Consider the following 21374-nt stretch of genomic DNA (forward strand, 5'->3'; position numbering starts at 1 on the left):
GCGCTACGTAGAATTTTAATTAAAAAAAAAAAAAAAAGCGACATGTAGGATTGAATTTTTTAAAACGCTACCATACAATTATGCCACGTAAGATAAGTTCTTTTAAAACACTACGTAGCATTATAATAATAAATTAAAAAATTATCAGAGCGATACATAAGGCTATTATTTTTAAACAATTATCATGAATAAAATTAAATAATTTATTTGGGTGATTAATGTATGGAACCAACATTATGATAAAATTTTACAAAAATTAATAAAGGAGAGTTTTTCAAGATATTTTAGAGCATCACATAGAAAAATATTATATTTTAGCCAATGAAAAAAAGAATTGCAATTTATTTTAGATATAAAATTTTATATTAATTATAATAATAAAATCAGCACATTTTTCGTGTGGCTGACCATATCGTGTGACTGGCTGAGATATATCAAAACATTGACCGGGTAATCCCTGACTGTCCGAGTGACCCCTGATCGATTGAGTTGCCCTTGACCAACCGAGTAGCCCCTGACCAAGTAATCCTGACCATACGATGTGACTAGCCACATATGAAACTTTGTGAAATAAAATAAAAAAAACTCAAGTAGTAAGCAATCGAATATCACTAATTTTAGGAGATAAATATATATTTAGTAGAATATTTTATTTGAAAAAATACAAACAAACATGCATCGCACGGGCTTCATCTAGTATTCTTAGATTCGTTTCAATGTACTACCTCCGTTTTTTTTAGTTGACACGTTTTAACTTTAGCACTATTTACACACACCCCTTTGACCATGTTTTGTGCTTTATATGTAATGTGAAATATAGTCACGTGAGATTTTATTAGATTCGGCACGATATATATTTTCAAAATATCAACTATTCATAATTTTTGTTTATCGATAATTAAAGATATTAATGGTTGAATTTGTGCATTGGCAAACATGACTAAAGAAACGTGTCAAGTAAAAGGTACGGGGAAAATATAATATTTGCCATTAGCTTTTTATAAATTCTAATAATATGTAATTTACGAAAAATTAGAAATAATAATCTCAACTTTCACGTATGTTATTTCAATAATCTCAACTTTTGATTATTCAGGAATAATCCGAACTTTGAGGGCTGTTGATTTTCTTCAATCCTTAACCGATCAGCAAAAGTCCATGACCTATTATATCAGGTCACTTGACACATGTCAAGTCCTGATTGATCCAAAAATTTTATAAAAAATTAAAAACAAAAAAGCAGAAAAAACCACCGCCAACCTAACCTCCACCACCACTAACCTTCCACCACCGGCCCACCCTAACCTCCACCACCACTGCCCAGCTCGTCGGGCCGCCGCGTCACCCCCATTCCACGCAACCACCCCACGCTACCACCACGCAACCACCCCACGCAACCACCCCACGCAACAACCAAGGTAACCCATCCCTACTCCCAAAAACCCCAAATCGCAGCCAAATTCGACCAACACCGGCCACCACAGAGAATTTCCCCATCAGCACCTGCCCTGTAACACAGCCCTAACTCCAACAACACCAATTTCATCCCGCTCGCGTTTCTCCGGTGATTTCAAAATAGGGGAAAGGAAAGGGAGGTTTTAGGGGTGGGTGTGGGTCGCAACACCGCCGCAGGGGAAGTGGGGAAGCCGGCGCAGGGGGGGAATTAGCGGCGCAGGGGGGGAAATAGCAGCCGCCGACGTCAAGGCTTAGGTGGCCGGAATTTGGGGAATGGCTAATTGGCTGATATTTTTTTAAAAAAAAAAAAATTTAACCAATGAACTTTTAATATGTCACTTAGAAAAAACAAAAAAAATTAATCCATTTAACCGGTCACTGGTTTTTGGGATTGAAGAAAATCAACAGCCTCCAAAGTTCGGAGTATTCCAAAATAATCCAAAGTTGGGATTATTAAAACAAAATACGTGAAAGTTGGGATTATTATTTCTAATTTTTCCTGTAAATTATGATATTGATGGTAAAAGTTACACCTTGAAAACTGTATAAATAAAAATGTACACTACACCCTCCGTTTTTAAATACTTGCTCCACTTTTCATTTTCAGCCGTTTTTAAATACTTGCTCCATTTCCTTATTAGAAAAGTTGTTACAATATTTAATTCATTTCTCTCAACTAGTGGACCCAATCATACTTCCTCCGTTCTAGTAATATTGAAACAACTAGACTTTTGCACTATTTATCATGCTTGTTTGACCACAAATTATGATTTTTACGTAAAGTAAAATATAGTCATATGGGATCTTGTTAGATTCATCTCGTAAAATACTTTCACAATGTCAAATTTTTATTATTTTTACTCTTATATAATTATAGATATTTAACATATAAAATGTGCTTATAGATGCGTAATTTTATCCTTGTTGTAATATTTGTGGAACAGAGAAAGTATTTTATTAATTTCATATTCTCTCTCCTTCAATTCTATCAACTACTTTTACTTTTTACAATTTTTTTTATTCTTCCACCTACCCTACTACCTCCATATATTATTAATTTCTCCAATTTCTCCTAAAACTTCGGCATAGAGAAATGGAGCAAGTATTTAAAAACAGAGGGAGTATTTAGACCATCTCCAACGGTGAGACTTAAGAGAGTTTTTTAAGGAGAGGGAGTATTTTTTGCAAAGGATACCAATAAGTTGGTACCTAAACTTAACAACTCCAAAAGAAAGTTACTAAGTTTAGATACTCAACTTTGAGTCTCATTTGACAAAAAGTGTAGGCCCTTTATCAATATTATAATATATTTTGTAACTAGATGGAAGCCCGTGCGATGCACGATTTTTTTATCTAAGATTTTTAATTATTTGATTTATTGTATTTAATAATTTCAGACAAATTTACAAAAGTTTAATATTTATTTTTTTTTACTATAATTTATAATGACTTTATTAAATATAAATAAAGTGTAAATATGATATTTTTTCCGTTATATAAAATCTTTAATGTGAAATGATAAAATTTTAATAATTTAAATCCTAAATCATTATTCATTGTCTTACCATATCTTTTATTTCGATAGAATCACCTACCTCGTCCACAACCAACCTACTACATCAATGGATAAATTGAACCGTGATATATTAGCCAAACTGAAATTGATATAAATTAAATCTTTACATTTATATAAAATAAATCAACATATTTACTAATAAATGAAAAATTGTTGCGATATAAAATCAAATCTATGCATTGGAATTTTTTCATCATCTCCAAAAATAACCAAAGCCATCCATATATTAAGTATATAACATCTAATCGTATTCCATTATTTAAAAATAACCAAAGGCATTAAAATTAGATATATCAATTCTAATTCGTTACTTTTATCTAGGTGGTGACATAATTTTTTAATTAAAAAATAAAATACAAATCTTTTTTCTTATTGGTCAAAATAAGTATATTTCTTACGTGGCGCTCCGAATGCTCTCCAAAAATGCCTACTTTATTTATATATATTAGATTTATTTAAGTTTTAATTATTTTTTTTTTGGAAAAACTTACAATATGGATTTGGTGGGCCATAAATTGAAAGTGACATTAATATACTTTAGAGTGTCTCACCATTGGAAAATTAGACTTCACATGAGTTGCTAATTTGAGAAATGGGTTGGGTATAGACTTGGCAATCCTGACCCATACCAGATGACCCGACCTGAATGACCCGAAATCGACCCGAAAACATTGACCCAAAATTGACCAGAAACCCGAAATCAACCCGACCCGACCCATACCCGACCCGAAGTGGAATTGACCTGACCTTGACCCGAAACCCGAAGTGACCCGACCTGAAATGACCCGACCCGAAGTTAACTTGAGACCCGAGATGACCCGACCCGAAGTTGACCCGACCTTTAACTTGAATTAATTGACCTAAATAGACTCGAAACCCAAAGTGACCCGAACTAAGATTACGTTATACCTGAAATGACCAAAATCTATTTAAGCTAACGATTTGACCTAAGCAAACTGAAATAGAAAATAACCGCAATCAAACTGACTTTTTTTTTTTTTTTTTAATTTGTAACGTGTAACAGTGTAAGTAATTTACATATTTTGAGCATTACTTTTCTCGATTTCTTCGGCCTTTTCTCTTTATAAGTTATTAAAAATTCGTAAAAAGATTGAAATTTAACGACTATTCTACGGAGTTTGTCCATAAATTGAGAAAAAAATTTACTAAGGCTTGAAATAAAAGTCACAATTCTCACAAGTCTAGAAATAAAAAATAGTAAAATAATAAATGCGTATTTAATGTTCAATACCAAATGAAATTTTAAAATATTCTAAATAATTACTCCAATATCCAACCTTTAAAATTGTTGACAATTAACACTTGGAGCCGCTGCCCAATCCACATAAGAACCAAAAAATCCATCATCCTCATTTGCTACATAAATATAAAAACAATAATATAAGCAAATACACTATAAATGCAAAAATAAAGAAACAAGAGTGTACAGCTCTAAACAAGAATGCGGGAATATGAATATACATATTTTAAAAATATATAATAAAATACTTACTTTCAAAAGAGTACATCCAACTACGAATTGTTATTAAAGCCTCCACATTTTCAGGAATTGATGAACTTTTCCATTTATTCAATACTCGACTCCCAATACTGAAGTTGATTCGGAAGCCAAGGTTGTCAGGGGCACGGCCAAAATATCTCTAGCTAAATGAGAACGGCCTTTATATCGATGCTCATTTTCTTTCCAAAAAGCTAATATGTCAAGCTCCGCTTTCCGATCTAGTTTAGGGTCCTCAAGGTAAACATCCAATATTGACCTCTCATCAAAAGAAGATGAGGCCTCTTTATCGTCATATTCCTGAATTCAACACAACGAGTCAACGACAAACCATAAAACACATCACCAAACAAAAAAACATAAACTGAACTTATAATCTTAATAACAACTACTTAACTTATAACATATGCATAAACTTAACTTATAATCTTAATAACTACTTAACTTATAATCTTAAAAAAAAAACCAGTAATTGACAGAAAAAATAAAGTAAACACAAGAAAAACATAAGGCAAATATGTAAAAAACAGTCTAATCAATATATTAAGAATGAAGGATAATCAAAAGGATTATAACTGACAGAAAAAATAAAGTAAACACAAGAAAAACAGAAGGCAAATATAAGTTAACTGCCAAATAGCCAGGTATTATAACTAGTAATATCACATAATGACCTGCTAAAATTATTTAAACTCAGGTGGTGTGGTTTTACAGAAGTGCTTCTTAGTTTTTCTTCAACTTTAATATGAGAAAGTCACAAGGGTCCAACATTTTGACTTTCCCAAAAAAACAGCAAAGAGAAGAAAAAGTGTTGAAGTAGAGTAGAACATCATGTAATAGGATGAGTGACAAGATCTACAACAAATAGAAAAAACAGGCAAAAGCAATTAGGAAGGCAATCTCCCATCACATGGAATCGAGAAGAAATAAAGTAATTTTCTAATGAAGTTCCAAGAAAAAGAGTTCAGGTCGTCACAACAGAGTACAAAACATAAAGGCTTGACAATTAAAAAAAAAAGTACGGAGTACTTTTCAAGTATTTTTAATTAATCCCGGCTACAACGTCAAAAAGCTCATAATACCTCTTCACAACAATCTAGTATATAACTTCTAATTCTAATAAAATAAAAAAGAGCAGACGCATCAACTTGCCCAAGTTTCCAGGTCAATAGATCTTTTCTACAAAAGCTTTAATATAGGCATACAAATACAGAATAACTCTCTCCGTTTACTAGCCAACATGCTAAAAGATCCAAGCATAAGTAATTATGATAGGCTTTAATCCGAATAAGGATTTGAAGGGTTTGTCAAAAGCTGATGTTTAAAAGGAGGCAAATTATGCTTAAATTGTTTCAAGTTCCTGAGAACGGCCAAAAGACATGCGCAGATGTCAAAATAAAATAACAGAAGAACAATTACCGCAAAATAGTCGAATTTTCGCTTGCGGTTTCTAGTTGAAGTGCTGTTTATGGAGGCTCTGGAATGTGAGGCATGTGCCATATCAGTGTTGTTGTTCAATGTCGATGATGTTCCAATTTGGGCATATAGCTTATAAAATTTCTCCAACTTAAGATGGAGATCACTAACTCTCAAGGTAGCCTCAACATCTCCAAATATGTCTTCATAACAAAACTTTAGCACTGATAATTTGCAACAAGAATCAAGAATCATAGCAAATGCAAATAACATGCCATAATCATCTTGTTCTAAGTTAAACCAATACTTATCAAACTTGCTCTTCATTTCTATTGCCATTGTCCTCAAAACATCATCATCATCGTGCTCCAACCCTATCAAAAGCATGAGAATCTTCCAAACATTCCCAAAATAAAGATTTGAGGTAGGGATACTCACTTCCTGAGAACATCTTAGTTGTCTCATAGAAGGGTTCTAAAACATCTCGAATCTTCTCAAGAACATCCCACTATTCAAAGGTAGGACACCATTTTTGAACTTGAGACATCTCCCTAAAAGCCTCACGATATAAGATAGCCCTATCAAGCATCATGTAAGTAGAGTTCCACCTCGTAGGAACATTACGCCACAATGATTTTGTTTCTTTTATCTTAGCTAGACTTACACAAGATCAAAAAGTGTTTTTTCTTGTTTCAGAATATTTTACCTTCTTCACACAATGTCTTACTTTCTCAACTATATGTTCAATGACCTTAAGTCCATCTTTAACATTGAGATTTAATACATGTGCAGCACATCGTACATGAAAAAACTCACCATTATACAACAAAGCATCTCATGCAAGTAGAGTTTCCTTCAAATAATCTTGCATTCTATCATTACTAAAGGCATTGTCTAATGTGAAGCAAAAAATTTTATCATCAATACCCCAATTTGAAGCATGGATTGCACAGCAGCATACATGGGCTTTCCAGTGTGTGGTGAATCAATATGAGTAAAATTAAGCAATATACTAATTAATTTCCAATTATCATCCACATAGTGAATTGTCAGACACAAATATCCCTCAGTTTGACAAGAGTCCACATATATCACATGTGACTGAGATACGACTAGAGACTTTACTAAGTTTTCCTTTAACCGAGCCTTCAAAGTTTTATGCATTTTTAAACAATCAGCTTTAGTAGTGTTCCTACAAATGAATTTTACATCATCACTTAAATATGCATGAATTTCTCTATTACCATCATGCTCAACCCAAGAGAAAGCATACCCATGTTTTATTATGACTTTAGCTACCAGATTTCTGTACACAATTTGGTTAAAGATTTTACCTTTGTTTGAACCATTTCCTCCTTGGTTTTTCAAATATTTCTCATATGCACTACATTTTCTTAGATGCCTTTGAATATTTTGGGTTCCAAAATGGGGGTTGGATATGAAGGATGCTTTTTGGCAATGTTTGCAAATTGATCTCTGTTTCCCATTAGTAGATTTCGTCTTGTCAAACGTGAGGAATTTCGGCCAAACTAGACTCCGTTTCTTTTCTACAGCTTGAAAGCTAGATTCCATAGTGCTCACATTGTTGTTTTCAACTATAAGTTCAGGATCACTGGCTTCTTCCTCTTGTGTACGAACATTGGCTTCTTCCTCTGGTGTACACTCATCCTCTGTTCCCTCTGGTTAAATAATAGGCTTGTCGTAAATAATATGATCATCCATTGCTGCAAAAAAAGCAAGAATAATATCATTAGTTATTGTCAGATTAAGATAAGGTGTAGCATCTCTTATCCAATAATGTTCAAATATTTGAATCATAATTCTGAGACTAATATCCACACATAATTTGAAATGCTGCAGTGGAGACAAAATAATAATATCTAAACCAATCAATAAGGGAAAATCAACCTTCTGTTTTTATATACATTCAAATTAAGACCATGTCAACATAACATCAATTGAAAAAAATAACTCGCATGCTTATGGACAACCAAAAGATAAAGACTGCATATAAAAAACCAACATCCCCATAAAAATTGATAATAAGTAACTAGTAAGTATTTTGGGCAGAAATTGTGAGATAATTTCAACAATATCATAGTTAAGAAATTATCAAAGCTAAGAGTGTAGGGTGGAAATTTGAGAGGCTAGTATTATTAACCATCGATAATCAAGGTAGGCATACTTCAGAATTAATATTTAAATTGATAGTAGCCTGAAAGAAAAAGATAGATAGATAGTTAGTTAGTTAGATAGTAGCCTCTTGAAAGCTTGAATATCATTTAGTTTTCTACAATTACAGTTTAGTAAACAAAATCATCTTCCTCATCCCTTCAATTCTTTCATTAATGATGTCCAAGCTAAGATGAATTTTAGCAAATGGTACAAAGAGGTCGACCTAAATGAGAAATATAAGGACAAACATTTTATCGGGGCTACCTTAACGTAATGTCTCAAGAACCCTAAATTGGCTATCTTTTCAAAAAGCTTAAATCTGATAATATGAAATTAAGCTCTAAATTGAGAAAGTAATTGATATTCAATAATCTAAAAAGAAAATATTTACCTCAAAGGCTGGCTTCAATGGAGGAGAGAAAGCTCAGAAGGCGACTGAGGGAATGGAGAACCTCATGCAAATCAAATTAAGTGCACCTCGAGTACAGGAAGCTCATGAATTGGCTTCCTATAAGTGAAAAAAAATGGAAAATCAAAACCTAATCTCAAAGTATCAAATTAACATCAATCAATCACAAAACTTGAATTGAAAATCATAAAATTTGAAACAAAAAACTGCAATAATAAAGAAGAGGAAGATAGAAAGAGGGAAACCTTGCCTTGCCGGAGCGCTTGAGATCAGATGAGTAGCATAAGATTAGAGAAGTTAGAAGAGTGAAGACAAAAGAGAGAGTGAAAACGGCTGAGGAAGATTTAGGGCTGTAGGTTTTTTTTTTCTTATTATTTTTTTTTATTTTATTTTTTTGGAATTTTAGAATTTAGTCACTTTACTTTTACTCTTGGAAATTTGGACTTTTTATCAAATTGAGTTTTGTTGGCAAATTATTTACCAAATTGGTCTCGTGACAAAAGTATTTCTCAAACTAAGCTTATGGGGTAAAACGCTGTCTCGGACAGCGTTTTATACCCAGATTTTTTAAAAAAAAATCCAAGAAGTAAAACGCTGTCTCATACAGCGTTTTACCTGTTTGACTTTTTTCTCAAACTTCGTATTTCATATTTTATAAAAAAAAAAGCCCCCAATAAACGTTGCCTCAGGCAGCGTTTATTGTACAGAATAAAACGCAGCCTGAGGCAGCGTTTTCCTATTGGGAATAATACTTTTGCCGTTTTATTCTTTAAGTAAAACGCTGCCTCAGGCAGCGTTTTACTTTTTACATACACAAAATACGTGTACTTCAATATATTTTAGCAAAATACATACAAAAAAGTCAATTAACCATAAAACGCTGTCTGAGACAGAGTTTTATGTCTTGAATTTTTTTTAAAAAAAAAAAACTGGGTGTAAAACGCTGTCCGAGACAGCGTTTTACCCTAGAAGCTTAGTTTGGGAAATATTTTTGCCACGAGACCAATTTGGTAAATACTTTGCCAAAAAAGCTCAATTTGGTAAAAAATCCGAAATTTGGAGGGAGTATTCCCGCTAACAATTTTGAAGTTTTAGCCATTTGGGGGAAAGACTCCCATAATTTTTAACCAAGTTAAATGTTTTATTTTTGTTTCCTTCTTAAATTTTCACTTTTAAGTTGTAACTTTGTTAAAATTGAAATTTTGAAAATTTTTAATTGATCAACAAGTGTGTTCGTAATCTTATATCTGAATATGAGAATATTTCACTTAATTAATAATACCTCCGTTTTTTTTAGTTGACACGTTTTGACTTTATTCACACACTCCTCTTTAACCATATTTTGTGTTTTATATGAAATGAAAAATATAGTCATGTAAGATCTTGTAACATTCGTCACGATATTTATTTTCAAAATATCAACTTTTCATAATTTTTTATTATCGGTGATTAAGGATATAAATGGCTGAAATTATGCATTAGCACATGTGACTAAAGAAACGTGTCAACTAAAAAGAAACGGAGGAAGTATCATATTGTGTTGTGCACCAATTACCCAACACTCAGTCATTATAAGTTTATAACTGAATAAATTTTTGTTTTTATAAATATAAACATCAATATATAATGCACAATAATGATCTTATGTTCAATCAAAAAGTAATATTCATTTATTACATTAGTTTAGTTGTTTAATTGAGTAGTAGATAGATACAAGCATATTTGCATAACTAATAGTGATAAGACATCCTATGAAGTAATTTAGACCGGAGAGTCAGAGACCGGGCTATTAAGTAGCCCGAAAAAGGTTTAATCTAATCTTATCAAGTTTTAATTTGAGATCAAATTACCTTGAATAGGAAAAATCTTGTTATGAGTTTCATTTGAAAAAAATTAATTCGAATCGGATAGGTTTACATTAATGTTATTAATCAACTTTATAATAAAATTTTGTGTCGTTTTCCACCCTTATGTACTGTTTAAGTACTTGATCACATATATTATTTTACATTAAAGCATGTAATTTTAAGAACTAATTACAACCGAGTTTAAGTTGACTTGTTTGAATTCCTAATTAACAATAAATTTTTTATCAAACGAAGCATGTTATAACCTATTTTTGATTTAATCGGTCACAAAAATAAAATTGAGTATATGTTGGCTGGTTTGACCTCCTAATTTGCAATTTATCAGTAAATTTAATTTCAAACGAAGCACGTCATAACATATATTTGATCGAATTGGTTAAGAAAAGTTCACAATGCGAGTAAGTGTACTTGGCGACTTGGCGTCCATCCACGCTACTACTCTTTAAGTCTTTATTAGAAAAAAAATATTGTCTTGTCACTCTTGTGTGTACTTGTTGAAATCGCCACCACAGTAAATATTTTAAGAACATTCAACTGGTAAAATTCTATAATGTAAATTACTGATAATTATAATAGGAAGTCTAATATTGATCAATTTCCTGCACGGCATGCCTGCATACATGTATCAATGTATGTCCAGTTAAAATTAATGGAGCACTTAAAAAACATAGATTATATTATAAATTATTATAAGAATAATACAAAGAAATTATTACAACAATGAACAGTGACAATGATAATAAGAGTATTAAAACTAAGGTCCATAAGAGAGTGAGGTATAACTCAATTAGTTAGAGCATCCCTTTTAGTTTCAGGAGATCCTGAAATTGATTCCCAATCTAAACACCAAAAAAAAAACAAGGTCAATAAAAGTCTAACAATTACTATATGAGTATATTCCATGAAAAAAGTAGCCTTAATAAATATAGTGAGTTTCTCGTCAAAAAATAAATAAATATATATATAGAGTTGAATTTAACCCAATGCATCGACACGAATATGACCAGACCCAAAGTTTACCCGACCCGAAGTTGACCCGAAATTTGCACCCGAAAATTGACCCTATCCGAACTGACCCGACCCAAACTCGACCCGACCCGAAGTGTTGACCCGATAGCCAACCCGACCCGATTATTTGTCGACCAGAAATCAACCCGAAACCCGAAATGACCCGACCCGACCCGACCTTGACCAGATAACTATATGACCCAACCCATACCCGACCCGAATGACCCATTTATCAGGTCTAGTTGGGTATAATTATTGGAGGTAAAAAAACAACTCATTTTGTATTTCTATACTCAAAGTTGAGTCTCACCAATAGAGATGGATAAGACGGTGAGAGTGAGAGTGAAAGTATTTATAATTGTTGAACATTAGACATGAACTAGATCTTCCAATAAGCTTTCTCTAATTATGTTATAATCTGGTCCCGAGACCCAGGAAAGAAGTAGATTTTCTAAATCAAAACAATCCAACCCTAATCAGAGCAATCACCTAATCCACGTGATCATCTCCTCTGAGATTGTGAACAAGTAAACGATAAACTCATTCATAGATTCTCGCAAAGAACAAAACAATAAGTATGTAAGTATATACTTGGATTATATTCGTGTTGCCCTCTTTGGTAGGTGGATCAGTCGCATTTCCAACAATGTGATCCTCTAGATGTTGGAACAGTACGTTTCTTTAGAGCTTGGCCGGGGCCAGATTGGGGTGATCCGATCCACATCGTTAGAAGGTAGAGATGTTATGTTATGAAAGATATGCTAAGAACATACGTACATAATTCTCAAACATGTCATAGAGCTGACAAACGTGTCGTGTCGAGTCAATATTGTGTGAAGTTAAACAGGTTGGAGGACTTCAATACTAACTCGACCCACTTAATAAAGTTGTCATATTGACCTGTTTAATCAATCGTGTTGAATGTTCTGGACACTAAACCACTATTTTCGTATCCGGTTTATGTTGTCGCATCATAAATAAAAATGTTAGCCTCATATATAACATTTATCATAATTTTCATACATAATTGGTTATTTTTCTTAAGTGGGTTGATTTGTGTTAGTTTCATGTTGGAATTCTCAACACTAACCTGACCTATTTAATTAAACGTTTCGTATCATGTTGACTCGTTTAATTAAACGTGTCGTAAACCCTTAATACTAACCTGATATTTTCGTGTTAGGTTCATGTCGTGTCGTGTTGGCTTTTACCAACTCTAGTTATCTATATCCATGACAATGCATCATGCGAGAGGAAGTTTTACTGGTTTGGAAGATAACACAGATTACAGAGATTAGCTTAAAACTAAATTGTTTGTATGATTCCCAAAACACTAATGAAAAGGCCACAAAATAGGCCTAAACACAAATCATTGCCTAATATAACAAAAATTATTGCACCCCTATGCCCCCAAACTAAGGCGTGTCACCCTAATAACCTGACTCGCTGACCAAGTAATTCACTAACAATGTTAACTACGAGTACAAATTAAAAAAAAAATGCTAGATTGCTAGGTTAAAACTCGAAGAGTTAATATAAGTCCCCTGAAGTTGAGCGGCTTGAGCCCAAACAAAAAATCATAGCCCAATGTAATAAATAACATTGCACCACTGAACCCAACAACAAGGACACATCACTCCTGGACCCCGAGTCACTAACCAAGCAGTTTAATCCCTGTGCAAAGTCGTTTGTAGTAGACAAACAGATTCAAGGCATATCCTAACATGTAAAGCTTAAATGGCACACCAAGTTGCTAAACACTGTAACGCTGATCTTCCATCTACCTAATCAACATAAGTAAGATTAAAAGTAGACCATTAATACAATTAATAGTAGCATGTCTCTATTACCAAATCTCATCTAAACTAATCAGCCAAAATAAAACTAAAAACAAAACATATTAAATGCTATCCAAACTACCCAAAACTGTAACCACTAACCAGTGGTGGTCCTTGCAGGTGATGGTAACTTAAAGAAAGTTGGTAACGCATAAGACGTCACATTGTGCATATTCTTACCATAGCTAATGAGATCAGAAGATATATAAACTATATAAAGCAACCAATTGAATCAAAATAGATGAGGAACGAATATACAAGGAGACCAAAAAATGATCCCCAGTTATTCCATCTTTATATTTTTCAGATAATCATTTCACAAGCACATCCAACCTACTGCTAAATACTCACATTTAATATAATGAGATGAGAAGTGTGGCAAGTCAATCTATTTGTTTGCTGTGGTGGATTTAGTCTTCCTCAATCTGCCTCGGGTCACTCGAATAGCTTCTTCCATTACCGTCTCTTCTGGGGTTGGCAGAGACTTTGCCCCCGAAGGCTTGATTGGTGATTTTACAACCTTGGTGGGAGCTGATTCAGTCAACTTGACATCTACTGTGTTACTTGATGGTTGGCTTGAGCGGCTCTCAGGTGCAGAAGGCAATGATATCGACTTCTTTATAGAGCTTGAGGCTGGTGAAGGAGGAGCAGCAGCAGCTGGAGCTGGAGGAGCAGGAGCAGGAGCGGAAGCAGAGCTTGATGGCTCTTTGGCAGAGCTGAGTTCCTCCTCCATCTCATTATCTTGACTGGAGGATGTACTTGAAGTAGGAGACATGGGCTCTTCATCCTGCGTCTGTGTTGTAGTTTGAGGTTTTGTCGAAGGTTGCCGAGGAGGAGCAGTGCCATTGACTGCAGGAGGGCGGGGTCTTGGAGCTGGTTGTTGTGGCTGGATACAAGCAGGATTGCGTGATCAGTTGAACCAAAAAATAACAGAAACCAAGCATAACTAGCATCAGTTTGCTGACAAGGATTACACTTACATGCCCTTTTCATGAACAAAATAGTTCAAGCACATTTTTAATTAACATTAACAAAAGAAATAAGTAGATATTAATTGTTAAATACAAACGACATAAACAATTAATCACTGGATATGCCCTACCCTTTCAAAAAGCATTCAAAAACAAGACTAGTGATTATTTAAAGTGGAGACCAAACATTACACACTTCCCCAAATAACCAGAAAAATGTCCAACAGACCATCTGTAAAATTGAGCTGTATAATTCAACTTCCTTTTGTCTTATAAATGAGAAAACCATAAAAGTATTGAGAGCAGCAGGAATTCTATATCTCTGATTACTAATATTCATCATAATCAGATGCGTAAGCAATCTATAAAGATTTCCAGAACTGAAACTTTTATTTCTAAATGCCATAAATATTATGAATTTGTTACTGAAAATACAAAAAGAGTTTGAATCTTTTGGTGATAAAATGACTAATCACAAAATGCAGCATATTACTTGTGGCTTACCTAAAAACTCTATTATATTTTTCTCAGGAGTTGAACTAGCAAACCATACTTACCCAAACACGAATCAACCAAATTCGTCAATGGAATGACTATATAACACTTGTAAAAATGTCACACTGCCATTTTCCTGGTGAACAATAAAGCTTAAAATAAATACCTGGGTAGGACGACGATTTGGGGTAGATTGTGCTGCAACATACTGCAAAATCTCAAAGATTCTTGTCTGACCATAGCTCATAGCTTTCTGACAGTACGTGTAAGTCATATCACCAGCCCTAATTCTTAATTCCAGCAAGTTGCGATCAATTTCCGTCTCATGCTTTGAAACATATGGTTTAAAGAAGGAATCATAAACGTATGTTGTTCCCTGAAACAAAATAATCAGTCACAAAAGAAAGAAAACCTAATCTTTTGACATAAAAATCAAACAGTTGTTCATACATATTAATACCTTTGTCCTAGGATACCACAGGTAGATTATGAATGCCAATTTAGCCTCACTGTACATGGGAAGCCTATAAAAAAGAAAGATTATACAATTAAACGACCACTTGACATTGCAAAGGAAATCAAAATCATTTCCAGCAGCACCCTTACCACGAAATGAACGTATCACTAACCCTCTCAAAGACCGTCATTAGAGCAACTAAAATCCTGAAATCATGCCGAAACAATATCAAAATTGCAAATATAAGTACTTCACTTCAAATGTTTCACTAATTAAACAGAAAGAAATACACAAAAGAACCAAATCGGATTAGTATATACCAGTATTGACACCAAAAGCGGAGCTGCTCTATCTCCGGTTTATTCTTCTCAACCGTTTTATAACACTCATATGCCGGATAGGCATAGCCAAAAATCATCCTGCAAAACAATCATCCAATTAAGACCGAAATTAGAGCCGCCACTTAAAATCATAAGATAAAAGAGTATTAGTTAGTGACTTACACAAGTCCTCTGGTAAGAAAATGCCCAATCATTTTGAATTCCTGAAACACACAACAAAACAAATGCAGAAAAGGTAAACAAATTTTCACCCAAAGTAAGACATGTTCAGCATTACATTCATAACATAGATATAATTACCAAATGAAGAAACTGTACAACACTGGAATGTTCATTAAATAATTTCAATTGAATCGCCTAATTTGAGCCGCAATCGACAGAAATCGCAGCTTAAATACATCATTAAACCACAATGATGATAATTCATAGCTATTGAGCTAAATTTACAAAGTAATATTACGATTAATCGCATCAAATGCATTGTACAAAAGATAATTTCACATATAACAATATTCTTACATCAAAATAAATAAATTAAAGCTTAATACAATAACATTTGAAGCTGAAACTTGAAGTAATTACAATAGCACAATCAAAAATCAAACAAAAACAACTTCAATCAATGTATATGCACAAAATCAGATTCAAACATTCAACACCAACAAACATCTTCAAATAAAGTTAAAAAAAAAAAAAAAAAAAAAAAACACATCAATAAGAAACATACAAAACCTAAATCAAATACTACAATGAGATATATAATCACAAAATCATTACCAAAATCAAACAAATTAGAATATCAAACATTCAAATATTGAATACATAGATTATCCGTAGTTCCGTACTTATAGTAGATTATCTTCACGGATTATTGAAAAATCAATAAAAACAGAAGAGGAGGAGAGAGAAGACGACAGCGGAGGCGGCGGTCGGAAATTTCTCCGCCGAAGAGCGACGGCTAACCGTTGCGAAGTCGGCAGAGATAGTGACTGAGAAAGAGGAGAGAGAAAGTGAGGGAAGAGAGAGAGTCAGAGATGTTTATTTGTGCCTATCCCTGTTTTTTTTTCAAATTTACCACCTCCCTCTCTCTCTCCCTTCATTTCTTTGGATTTTAGATTTTCTCTTTTTTTTTTGGGAAAATTTATTTTTCAAGGTTTTTTTTTTTAATTTTTATTTTATAGTGGGGATGAAAATGAGTTAGTTGAATGTTTAAAGTTTAATCGGACGGCTGATGTGGGTGAATTGGGTGATGGATGATTGGATGGTTGACATTTGGCAGTTTTGGAGTTGAATTAAACGGTAACCTCTGTATTGAAGGAAGAAAGGAATTAGATGTTGATGGCAAAGTTAGGAAAGGAAAGGAATAGATTTTGCCAGGAATTGTCTTCAACCTTGTAAGCCATGAATTCTTATTATTCTTCTTAAGTAAGAATAACTGTCTTATTGGGTCAAAATCCAATACAAGTTAACTCTCGGGTTAGATCAATATAAGTTAACTCTTGGGATAGCATACGTTTTTCTTCATCTGAAATTTTTTAAAAGTTAATGGTATTATATCTTACAAAGTATTAGACTTGATTAGTCCTAATTTCTGCCTTATTAAACTTGACTAAAGTAGATTACCTCTAATTTCTTCTTACATTTATACTTGATTGTATCTAAGCAACTCTGATTAGACTTAATTAGCCCTAATACTTATTATTTATTTTGAAGGTAAACATAACCCAATATCAATTTAGTCACTTTAAAGGTGATGGATAAAGTTCCTCCCAAAAAAAAAAAAAAAAAAAGGTGATGGATAAAGTTAAGGGATTTTACCCTTAAAATGGACTTGTCCCCTACTGGGGCCTTAGTTATGATTGGAAGGACAGTGCCAGTATTAAAATAAACTTAGGGCTTATTTGATTCAAGTTATTTTTACTTATTTAATCAATACTTATTTTTTCTTTTTTAATCTAATATGGTTTTAAGATTAGACTAATTTTTGTCCTTATTTGTATGCTAATTTATAAAGAAAAAATGTATGATTGAGGTATTGTTAGATTCGTAATAATATGTATTTTATTAATATGTAATCTTCATATTTTTTTCATTAAGGAATTATTGATATTTAGCTATAAAAACCCGCAAATTAAACGATAAAGCACGTCAAAAAAAAATTAAATTCTAATCTGATTAATTTGAATTTATTTTTTTAATATTTGATCTAAAATATGTAAAAATAAGTTGAACTAGATACAACCTTTTAGTTTGATACCTTGAATTGGTTTGTTTCATGTATGCCTCATGTTATGCTTGAGGAATATGGCAAAATTCTTAAGAGTTAGACTACGTTCACTTCACCTTACTTTTGTTGAACTGAAATTATTTTTGCTGAACTTAAATTATTTTTACTGAAGTGAAATTATTTTTGCTGAACTTAAATTATTTTTACTGAACTGAAATTAATTTTGCGGAACTAAAATTATTTTTACTGATTTTCAGTTACTCAGTATATTTCCTCTTTAAAGTTAGGGTAATGCTATATGCAGCAGCATATAGGCATTTAATATACTTCCTTCTTTAGTATTAAGTTGGGAATTTATCGACAATTTACAAGTAAATCGGTGTAATAAATGTTTATTTATTGTCAATTCTTTCCACTTTTAGCTTTTTATATGCAGCCCTAAGGACTGTTTATATCTTTATCGTTAAATCTACTAATTTTTACTGAACTGAAATTTTACCGAACTTAACTTATTTTTAGTGAACTGAAATTATTTTTATTGTATATTTTTTTTTAAAGTGAAGTGATCAGGGCCTTACTCAATAAAGATTTTGTTCTTTCAATGCAATTTTTTTTTTTTTTGATAAGTATTGGAAAAGCTTAAAAATAAAAAAACAAATTATAACCTACGTTCCCACAGTGATTGTTACATGCTCTAGGGGTCAACTCTGTTTGATAATTTCATTTCATTAACAAAAATTTTGCCATAATTCACCTTTTAAAAACCTAATTTATTTGTAAGAAACCACCTTATAAAAAATTGTTATTAGAAATTTTTATATAAATTTTGCTGTATATATAGTAGACCTGGCAAACTTGACCCAAACCCGATGACCAGACCCGAATGACCCAAAATCGACCCGGACACAGTGACCCAAAATTGACCCGAAACCCGAAGCAACCCGACCCGACCCGAAGTGGAATTGACCCGACCTTGACCCGAAACCCGAAGTGACTCAACCCGAAGTTGACTCGACCCGAAATGAATCGACCCGAAGTTGACCCGAGACCCGAAATGACCCGACCCGAAGTTGACCCGATACCCGAAGTGACCCGAAACCCGAACTTGACCCGACCCGAAGTGACCCGATCTTTAACTTGGATTAATTGACCCAAATAGACTCGAAATCCAAAGTGACTCGAACTAAGATTACCTTATACCTGAAATGACCAGAATCTACTAAAGCTTTTAAGCTAACGATTTAACTTGAGCAAACCGAAATAGAAAATAACCGCAATCAAACTGACTTCATTTTTTTTATTTGTAATGTGTAACAAACTAACAGTGTAAGTAATTTACATATTTTGAGCATTACTTTTCTCGATTTCTTTGGCCTTTCCTCTTTATAAGTTATTAAAAATTCGTAAGTTATTATAATAGGAAGTCTATTATTAATCAATCTCTTACACGACATGCCTGCATACATGTATCAGTGTATGTCCAGTTAAAATTAATGGAGCACTTAAAAAACATAGATTATATTATAGATTATTATAAGAATAATACAAATAAATATTACAACAGTAAACAGTGACAATGATAATAAGAGTATTAAAACTAAGGACAATAAAAGAGTAAGGTATAACTCGTATAAGCGTATAACTCAATTAGTTAGAGCATCCCTCTTAATTTCAAGAGATCTTGAAATTGATTCTCAATCTAAATACCAAAAAAAAAAAAAAAACAAGGTCAACAAAAGTCTCACAATTACTATATGAGTATATTCCATGAAAAAAGTAGCCTTAATAAATATAGTGAGTTTCTTGTCAAAAAATAAATAAATATATATACAGAGTTGAATTTAACCCAGTGCATCGACCCGAATATGTCCCGACCCGAAGTTGACCCGAAATTTGCACCCAAAAATCGACCTGATCCGAACTGACCCGACCCGAAAATTGACCCGACCCGAAGTGTTGACCCGATACCCGACCCGACCAGATTATCAGTTGACCCAAAATCAACCCGAAACCCAAAATGACCCGACCCGGCCCGAACTTGACCCGACCCAGACCCGACCCGAATGACCCATTTACCAGGTCTAATATATAGCCTATTGCACTTTTCAAAAAAAAAAAAAAAAAAAAAAAAAAAAAACAACCTATTACACGAATATGTGACATTATTGACCAAACTTTCTTGCATTAGCTGAGCATATGTGCAAGACACTTGTCTTCATTTAACCCCCAAAATTATTAGAAAATGTTGTTAGAAAACTCCTGTAATATTAAAGTTTGTTAGAAATCACCTTTAACATATAGATTATGGTAATGGTATTGTACTTTAGGGAACATGTATGTGTTTGTATATTGGAATTTCAGTAACAATTTCTCAATCTCTTACAAACACCAAGTTTCAGTGAGTGTCCTGGGAGCAAGATTAAAGTCATGGACTCATGAATACCCTAGTCATAGATTTGAAGCTTGTAAAATTTACAACTCATATTATGAAGAATAGGCAAAACGATATATTCAACTTGACCTGTTATTAACCTGATCCGTGTTCAACTTAACTTATTAATGACTCGACCCAAATTCAACCAAATTAGTCACTAACCTAACTTGTATTCAACTTGACTCAAATTCAACCCAACTTACTTGGTTGTACAATTACATACATTATTACTTACGTACATGGTCATGTCTAATTTTATCTATTAAGAATTGTGTCATTATTAGGGTTGTAAATGAACCGAGCAGATCAATAAAATACAAGTGTTCGAGCTCGGTTGGAGCTTGTTCACGTTTGTTTATTTAATAAACGAGCTGAACTTGAACAATTTTGAAGCTCATTTAATAAATGAGCTTGAACACGTACATAGATTTACTCGTTCAAATAAGTTTATGAACAACTCGTTTACATATGTTCATGACCTGCTTGTTTATTTATGTTCACAAACTACTCGTTTATTTATATTTATGAGCTGTATTTGTTTATTTATGCTAGCTCATGAGCTACTCATTTGAAGTGATAAGATATGATATCTTGAAGACGCAAAGTGCTTTTATATGAAAATTATAACTTGATCATCTAGCTTGCCTTTTTTTTTTTTTTTTTTTTTTTTTTTTTTTAATTATTGATTTATTTACAATTGTTAATTTGTATCAAAATTTTATAATTAAGATTAATTATTATGCCAATGTAATATTTTGACCTTAAATGTATACGAAGTATATAATTAAATATTAGTAAAAACGTATTTCAAAGTTGAAATCATGAAACTAAATTTCACACCTATTTAATAACATATTTCAAGATAAAATTGATTTTTGACATGTTACTTAAAAAAACTATAATCAAAGCTATTTCAACATATCAATATCAATTTTTCTGTGATAGAGGGAATAGAAACTTATTGCCCCTCCCATCCTAAATAAAGTTACAATTTTCCCCAAAATTCTTGTTGTCCATGAATATATTACCTATTGCCCCACTTGATCACTTTTTTTTTTTTGTCTTATTTCTATCTTTCTATATAATTTTTATCCTCCACATAAATATTTACTTCCTGTTACAGTGAGTGTCCTAACACAATTAACGGCACAGTACATGTAATTAAATTAAATCCATTATTATAAC

At 32.7% G+C, this 21374-nt stretch overlaps 1 protein-coding gene and 1 long non-coding RNA gene across 3 annotated transcripts; both read right to left on the reverse strand.

Moving 5' to 3' along the window:
- Positions 1-4038: 4038 nt before the first annotated feature.
- LOC110686371 lies at positions 4039-9069 on the reverse strand. Of its 2 annotated transcripts, XR_002504181.1 has the most exons (6): positions 8796-9069; positions 8533-8649; positions 7301-7690; positions 5970-6544; positions 4545-4850; positions 4039-4408 (listed from the first exon to the last, which is right to left on the reverse strand). It is a non-coding gene; the product is annotated as an uncharacterized LOC110686371 (long non-coding RNA). The 2 variants fall into 2 exon arrangements; XR_002504180.1 differs by lacking the exon at positions 5970-6544 and having other exon boundaries at positions 8796-9059.
- A 4371-nt stretch (positions 9070-13440) lies between these two features.
- On the reverse strand, positions 13441-16993 carry LOC110686372 (HVA22-like protein i). The gene is made up of 7 exons (XM_021862969.1): positions 16374-16993; positions 15691-15731; positions 15508-15606; positions 15337-15393; positions 15191-15254; positions 14897-15106; positions 13441-14150 (listed from the first exon to the last, which is right to left on the reverse strand). The coding sequence occupies exons 2-7, from the start codon at positions 15720-15722 to the stop codon at positions 13653-13655; spliced, it is 960 nt and encodes a 319-aa protein (XP_021718661.1). The 5' UTR covers positions 15723-15731; positions 16374-16993; the 3' UTR covers positions 13441-13652.
- Between the last annotated feature and the right edge of the window lie 4381 nt (positions 16994-21374).

Source organism: Chenopodium quinoa, unplaced genomic scaffold (genome assembly GCF_001683475.1).
Source record: "Chenopodium quinoa cultivar QQ74 unplaced genomic scaffold, ASM168347v1, whole genome shotgun sequence".
Lineage (NCBI taxonomy): Eukaryota > Viridiplantae > Streptophyta > Magnoliopsida > Caryophyllales > Amaranthaceae > Chenopodium > Chenopodium quinoa.